Genomic DNA, 7,923 nt, shown 5'->3' on the forward strand with positions numbered 1-7,923 from the left:
AATCAAGTTGGTCGAGGCAGTCTTGAGGAGGACTTCATAGAATGCATCCGTGATAGCTTTCTTGAACAGCATGTTAGTGAACCTACAAGGGAAAATGCTATCTTAGATCTGGTCCTATGCAATGAGACAGGTAAAATTAACGTTCTTATAGTTAGGGATCCTCTCGGAAAGAGTGATCATAGTATGATTGAATTTCTCATACAAATGGAGGGTGCAATAGTTCGATCTAAAGCCAGTGTATTATGCCTAAACAAGGGGCACTACAATGGGATGAGGGAGGAGTTGGCTAGCGTAGACTGGAAATACAGGCTATATGGTGGGACAGTTGAACAGTGGAAGACTTTCAAACAGATTTTTTACAGTGCTCAACAAAAGTATATTCCAGTTAAAAGTAAGGACAGTAAGGGTGGGGAGAGCCAGCCTTGGATAACTAAGGAAATAAAAGAAGGCATCAAGCTAAAAGCTCATGCATACAAAGTCGCCAAGAATAGTGGGAAACAGGAAGATTGGGAAAATTTTAAAAAGCAAGAAAGAACCACTAAGCAAGCAATAAGGAAAGGGAAGATAGATTATGGAAGTAAACTAGCACAAAATATAAAAACAGATAGTAAAAGCTTTTATAGTTATATAAAGCGGAAAAGGGTGGCTAAAGTGAACGTAGGTCCCTTGGAAGATGAGAAGGGGGAATTAATATTGGGAATTGTGGAAAGGACCGAGGCCTTGAACGACTATTTTGTGTAGGTCTTCACGGTGGGAGACATGTCTAACATGCCAAAGAGATGTAATGGATGCGTTGGGAGGTGACAACCTCGATACAATCACTGCCACTAAAGAGGTAGTGATGAGCAAACTAGTGGGCCTAAAGGTAGACAAGTCCCCTGGTCCTGATGGGATGCATCCCAGGGTACTGAAAGAAATGGCGGAAGTTATAGTAGAGGTGTTTCTGATAATTTACCAAAATTCTCTGGACTCTGGACAGGTCCCCCCAGATTGGAAGACAGCATATGTCACGCCACTGTTTAAAAAAGGATGTCAGCAAAAAGCAGGTAACTATAGGCCAATTAGCTTAATATCTGTAGTTGGGAAAATGCTTGAAGCTATCATTAAGGAAGAAATAACAAGACATCTAGATAGAAGTGGTTCCATCAGGCAGACACAGCATGAATTCAGGAAGGGCAGATCCTGTATGACAAACTTACTGGAGTTCTTGGAGGATATAATGAGCACAGTGGATAGAGGGGAACAGCTGAATGTTGTATACTTGGATTTCCAGAAGGCGTTCAATAAGGTGCTGCATAAGAGACTTATCCATAAGATAAGGATGCATGGAGTTGGGAGTAATGTATTAGCATGGATAGAGGATTGGTTAACCAATAGAAAGCAGAGAGTTGGGATAAATAGGTGTTTCTCTGGTTGACAATCAGTAGTGAGCAGGGTGCTGGGCCTGCAACTGTTCACCATACACATTAACGATTTGGAAGAGGGGACTGAGTACAGTGTATCTAAGTTTGTTGATGACACTAAATTGAATGGAAAAGCAAACTGTGCAGAATATGGGAGAGTCTGCAGAGAGATATAGAGAGGTTAAGTGAGTGGGCAAGGGTCTGACAGATGGAGTACAACGTTCGTAAATGCAAGGTCATCCACTTTGGAAAGAAAAATAGAAGATCGGATTATTATTTAAATGGTGAAAGATTGTAGCATACTGTTGTGCAGAGGGACTTGGGAGTGCTTGTAGATGAATTGCAAAAGGTTGGTTTGCAGGTGCAACAAGTTATCAGGAAGGCAAATGGAATGTTGGCCTTCATTGCGAGAGGGATTGAATTTAAAAGCAGGGAGGTTATGCTGCAACTGTACAGGGTACTGGTGAGACCGCACTTGGAGTACTGCGTGCAGTTCTGGTCTCCTTACTTGAGAAAAGATGTACTGGCTTTGGAGGCGGTGTAGAGGATGTTCACCAGGTTGATTCTGGAAGTGAGGGGGGTTAGCCTATGAGGAGAGATTGAGTCGCCTGGGACTATACTCGCTGGAATTCAGAAGAATGAGAAGGGATCTGTTAGAAACATATAAGTTGTTTCCACTGGTGGGTGAGACTAGAACCGGGGGACATAGCCTCAAGATTTGGGGGAAAAGATTTAGGACGGAGATGAGGGGAAACTGCTTTTCCCAGAGAGTAGTGAATCTGTGGAATTCTCTGCCCAGGGAAGCAGTAGAGGCTACCTCATTAAATATATTTAAGACACAGTTAAATAGATTTTTGCACAGTAGGGGAATTAAGAGTTATGGGTGAAGGCAGGTAGCTGGATCTGAGCCAGGATTTTATTGAATGGCAGAGCAGGTTCAACAGGCCAGATTGCCTATTCCTACTTCTAGTTCTTATGTTCTTTCTTATCTTTACAATGTTTCTGGGGGCATGAATCTACCTTTCCTATTTACTGTCACTAGAACAATGAATACTGTTCTAATGCATATTTTCAGCCAAAATATCCAGTTCCTCATGACTAAAATTCTTGACATTCACCACGTTTTTGTGGTCGCATTAAAATCCTGGCATTGATTAAAAATTTGCCCCACAGCTAAACCTTACCATTTAGCAAAGTCTCTCCACTGGTTGTACTTTCCCCACTGTGTCATCCCAAATCCTGCTGGGGCAGCAAAATTCTTATCACCAATTAATACCTTAACCTCTTGCTCCTACTCCTCTGGTAGGTTCTCCAGTTGCATCCCTCCGACTCCTGTGGCATACCATAAGTCACGGGCCTCCGGTGCAAGAAACGACCTTCAACCATCACTCTCTGCTTTCTGCCATTGAGCCAGTTATGAATCCAATTAGCTCTCCCTCCCTGGATCACATATTGTAAATATATCTTTCCATAGGTAGAGAGAGCAGACCTATGTACAGTATTCCAGATGCACTCACCAGGACCTACTATAACTGCAGCAAGACATCTTTACTGTTGTACTCACATCCTCTTACAATAAAAACCAACATCCTGTTTGTCTTAATTGCTTGCTGTACTTGCAATTTTACTTTCAATGATCCATGTGTAAGGATTCTCAGGTCCTTCTGTGCACCAAAACCTTTTCGTCTCTCAAATTTCAAAAATGATCTGCCTTTCTATTTTCTTTGTACCTCACACTTTTCCATATTCATCCATGTCCATATCTAATCATTTCCTCTGTCTATATCCCATTGAAACCTCCCTGTATTGTCCTCAAAACCCACATTGTATTGCCAGCAGCTTTGGATACATTACCCTTGTCCCTTCCATTCCATTGATATGGATTGTGAACAGCGTCAATGCATCTGGTGACCTGCTAGTGTCAGCCTCCTACTGTTTTCTGATCATTAACCATTTCGCAGTCCATGGCAGTATATTACTTCCAGTCCCCTGTGCTTTAATCGCCTCTTGTGTGGTACCTTCTGAAAGTCCAAATACACTGCATCCACTGGTTCCCCCTTATCCATTCTGTTTTTTACAACCTCAAGGAGCTTTAGCAAATATGTCAAATTTGATATCCCTTTCATAAATCTATGTCAACTCTGCCCAATCCTGTCATTTTCAAAACCCTGGAGGGCAGAGCAGGTAATCGGGTCCTGGGGATTTTAATACCTTTCATTCCAATTCATTTCTCAATATGTTTTTACTACTAATAATTTTGAGTTCCTCGTTACTCTAGGTCAGTAGTTAAGTGTTTCTATGCAGACTTCTGCTTCTTGAAGACTGACACAATATTTTTTGCAAATACTCGGCAGGTTGGGTAGTATCTGTGGAGAAAGGAATGGAGTTAATATTTCTCTCAGTTTTTGTCTTCACAGATGCTGCCTGACCTATTGAGTATTTCCAGTATTTTCTGCTTTCAGACATGTAGCATTGCGGCTTTTTTATTTCCCAACAGAATATTTGTTTAATTTCTCTGCTATTTCCTTTCTCCTCAATATAATTTCTCCTTCCTAATGTCATCCACCCTTAAATCTCCCCACATTATGCCTTTATTATTTGCTCACCCATCAATTTCTAAAATGACCAACTTAACTCTTGTGTAAACTCTCCTTCCCATATTCACACTGAAGTCTCATTGGCACTGTAAGTCGCAAACCCCTTGCACTTGGTCACCTATGAAGCCATCTCAAACCAGTTGTTTTATCCCCGTCCATCACAATTCCTTGTATATTTGCCCCAGAATAAAAATCTCATTCAAGTCATTTACAACTACATCTTAAACTTTCAACTGTCTTGTCAAAGGCCTTCAAATGACCGTGATATCTTTGCAATTTTTGATTACATTATCATCTTTTTGATTCATGCATTCCCAGCAAAACCCTTTTTTCTACTTCTTTCCATGAAGTGCATGGGACTGCAGATTAAACATATTGAGCTTAACCATCCATTGCCAGTTTAGGCTTGACCACATCCACCCCTAAGGTATGTTCTCTTTGCCTAAACTACAACCACCATAGGGTTACCTTGGAGGGCAGACCAGGCTCCTTTTCTATGCTACCAACCGCCTTTTTATCTATGTTTCTAACACTATATGATAATCCCATGGATTCCTTCAGTTATAGTAACGTGACTATTCATTCATTTGATTCAAACAATTTGATGCTACTTACAATTCTGCAAACTTAAGTAAACTTCATATCATCAAAAACTTTGCTGCCAGCATCAAAATAGACTTGATCATCATCTCTATTCTCACTTGCTAAAAATGGTTCCAATTCTCAAGGCATTTAAAATTAAAAGGTCACCATCTTGTATTTTAATCAGTCCATTACCACTTTAACCAATCTACAAAGTCTTACCCCTGAAGTGTGCAGCAGTTTTGCCTGCTGTGAACCTCAGCAGAATTCTTCTCTACCCTTCCCTTAGTTCAAATAAGTTTTGGCTTAGTTAACAGAAGGACAGGAAAGATTGGTAGGCACCCATTTGTAGGTGGAATATTGCTTGAGCTGCCTTCTTATCGGTTCAGTATGTATGAATAGACTATGAAGACAGTTTCCCCCTTGACTGAATTCAGAACAATAGCCTCTGAACTACAACCAGCATTTTACTGTTTTTCCTTGAAACTATTAGCACACGGCTGAAGCCACATCCCAGAAATTACATTGACCAGAGGCCAAACTAGGGAGGGTAGCCAACCCATACTGAATAATTCTTGCCTTCCAGAACACTAAGGATTGAGTGTGTAGAACTGGCAGAAGAATCTATCTGCATTAGCAGCTAAGATGCACAGCTTTGATATTAAGTAGTATTTTAAGGGATCCCACTGAATAGTTTTCTTGTCATCGAGCATCTACTAGAGATCACAGTACAGATCAGAGAATAATTAAGAACCCGGATTATGTAGTGCTTTTCTCTCAGTGCCATGTAATCCAAATAGATCTTACAGGCAGTAAATTGCTCAAGTGATTATTTCCAGGTGAAATAGTGCCAGTGCTGAAGTTAATGTGGGTACTTCCAGTTGTGATCTATGTCTGCGCAGTTGATATCTCCCAGCATAAATATGCATCTAATGACAATATGAATTGGAGGTCCCAGCTCCTGGAAATAAAAACATACTTTAACAGGCCCAGGAAAATATGTTTATCTTTGAAGTACCATTTAAGGGGTCTTCTGATATTAGGACCCTACAAAAGGTAGCACAAAACTCATAGGAGACTGTTCATGCACATTCCAAGGTGCTCGGACTGTGCTGTGACTAACAAGTGTTTTTTGGAGAATGTAACTAATAAAACAATGTTATATAATGATCATCCTACAGATAGCACAAGTGTGGGACTTATCATGGTATGTGATTCAGGAAGGGTGGCTGACTTGAGCTAGGCAGCACTGAAATGCACATTTGCTAAGCCCCACTCCCTCCCACAGCAGCTATATGTGTCATGCTACAATGGGAGTTGTGGGCTGACAATCTTTTTTTTTGAGAGCTGTGCAGCAAAGTGGCAGAAGTCATATTACAATGATATTGTTGTTGGGACCCAAGAAGACCATGATATTATACATCTTTTGAGGCAGAAAGGATGCTAAAACTGTTGCGTACATGTTTATAAACCAATTTCTTGATCTCCTTTTGGGGATGTGATTTGGTGCTTATATGCTGCAATATCTTGGTGCAACAAGGTAGGTGCAATCTAACTTCTGCTCAAATATTCCAGCATTCTATTCAATGAAAAGATGTATGCCTGGGTTTATCCCTTCTATACTCTCAGTTTTCTTCAATGGATGGAAACATTCTTGCTTGTAACTATGGAATTGGATAGCATTATTCTGTGCTGCAGCATGCTGATCTGAATGTAATAGCAACTTAACAAGTAATTTTGTTTTTGAGCAGATATAATGGTGTTTGCTAAGAAAATCACCTTTGTTGGTTTTGTATTCACCTTTCAAATATATTTTCTAAATTTTTTTCCAGGATGAATTTCCAAATCTGACAAGAACTTCTCGGCACAGCAATCGACAAAAGCCAAGGTTAACTTCAAGAGAGTTATCTAAAGAAGAAACTGAAAGAATTGCAAAGATTTTTGCAGGACACTTTACAGAAAAACATTGAAATTATATTTTTTAATGAATAAACACCTACATACTCCCTACGCAAAAATTAGTAAGTGTCCAAGTAAATTCATCCAGTAGTTAATGATGCATGTGACTGTTGATCTCTATAGTACCTGGGCCTGAACAGCCTGTACAGTAAAACTGATTACCCCATTCTTCAGTTCCTTTTGCTTCTGGGAAAAGAAGTATTGTTCATTCATGCCTGTAGTTATCAGATACTGTTCCTTATTTATTCGGCACACTTGGTCCATTCAGTCCTTTTTCAACATACACAAAGACTTTAGCTGAGATGAAAGTTTTCATTTTGCTTCCAAACCTTGGCATTATCCACTGATATTAACACTCCTTGCTCCACAGCAGTATAAGCTATGTGCACAGCATTCAAAACAAGATGCATTAGGGCACTGAAAAGCACTTGGTGTACATTTGCAAGACAGTATCTTTTCCACATTCTGTACTACATAAAACATCAAAGTGATACATTAGCAACATGCTTCATTGCAATGTTTTCATTGCTCATTTGTAAGAAAATTATTTTTCCTTGCTGATAGTTCTGGTTCACATGATCAGTTTAAGTGGCACAAATGGTTCTGATTGGAGTTTGATTTGCAGCACAATCAGGCTATGTGAACCAGTGAAGTAGGTCCTAAATGGGAGCCATTTTCTTCAAACTTCCTACTTGGTTGCATAGTTTTTTGGAACTCCACTATTTTTGGTAATACTGTTTTATAGTGCCAGTAACACACAGAAATCAGACCAGTGGTAAACTGTCAGTGTTATTTTTAAACAAGATTTAGTGGGTCTAAAAGAATCTAAAAGTACAGAAGATGTGAAGTACTGTAGAGCAGGGCATACATGTGGATAAAGGGTTGCATTGGTCATAATGCCATTGAATGTACTTTTGTATTGGTATGAAATAAGTTAAATCTTGTATAATAGGTTTCTAAACTTGAATATTTGTATGAGTCAGAATTATGTTTTTCACAACAAAATTGCAGTATGATAATAAACTATTTTTCAATGTATTACAACTGTTTTTATTTGTGATGCTTTTTGGGGTGTATGTATGTGCTTCTGGTGAATTTTCTCTCCTAATTCAGGAAAAAATGGTTGGAATGTTTCATTGCACCAATTGCTTTGCATTCGTGACATAATGTTACTAATATAACACTGTCTTGCAGTAACTACAATCTGATACATTTTCACAATCCTGTCTACTGTTGATGTTGTTATACCATATAATACTGGTTAACAGTTTTATTGATATGATAAGGACAGTATTTAAGCCTATTGAAAATTGGCCTTGAGAAAATAGTGGTGAATTGCCATCTTGAATCATAGCAATCGTCCCACTGAAGGTGCTTCCACA

General features: G+C 39.4%; 1 protein-coding gene across 7 annotated transcripts in view; it reads left to right on the forward strand.

Moving 5' to 3' along the window:
- The window catches only part of c2cd3 (C2 domain containing 3 centriole elongation regulator), a 120,397-nt gene extending 112,721 nt beyond the window's left edge, over positions 1 to 7,676 (forward strand). For all 7 annotated transcript variants that reach the window (XM_052025864.1, XM_052025865.1, XM_052025866.1 and 4 more), the window contains one exon: positions 6,415 to 7,676. In XM_052025864.1, the coding sequence (XP_051881824.1) occupies positions 6,415 to 6,552 (138 nt within the window). In that variant the 3' untranslated portion in view covers positions 6,553 to 7,676. The remainder of the gene's footprint in view (positions 1 to 6,414) is intronic.
- The last annotated feature ends 247 nt before the right edge of the window (positions 7,677 to 7,923 follow it).

Source organism: Pristis pectinata, chromosome 11, assembly GCF_009764475.1.
Source record: "Pristis pectinata isolate sPriPec2 chromosome 11, sPriPec2.1.pri, whole genome shotgun sequence".
In the NCBI taxonomy this organism is placed as follows: Eukaryota; Metazoa; Chordata; class Chondrichthyes; order Rhinopristiformes; family Pristidae; genus Pristis; species Pristis pectinata.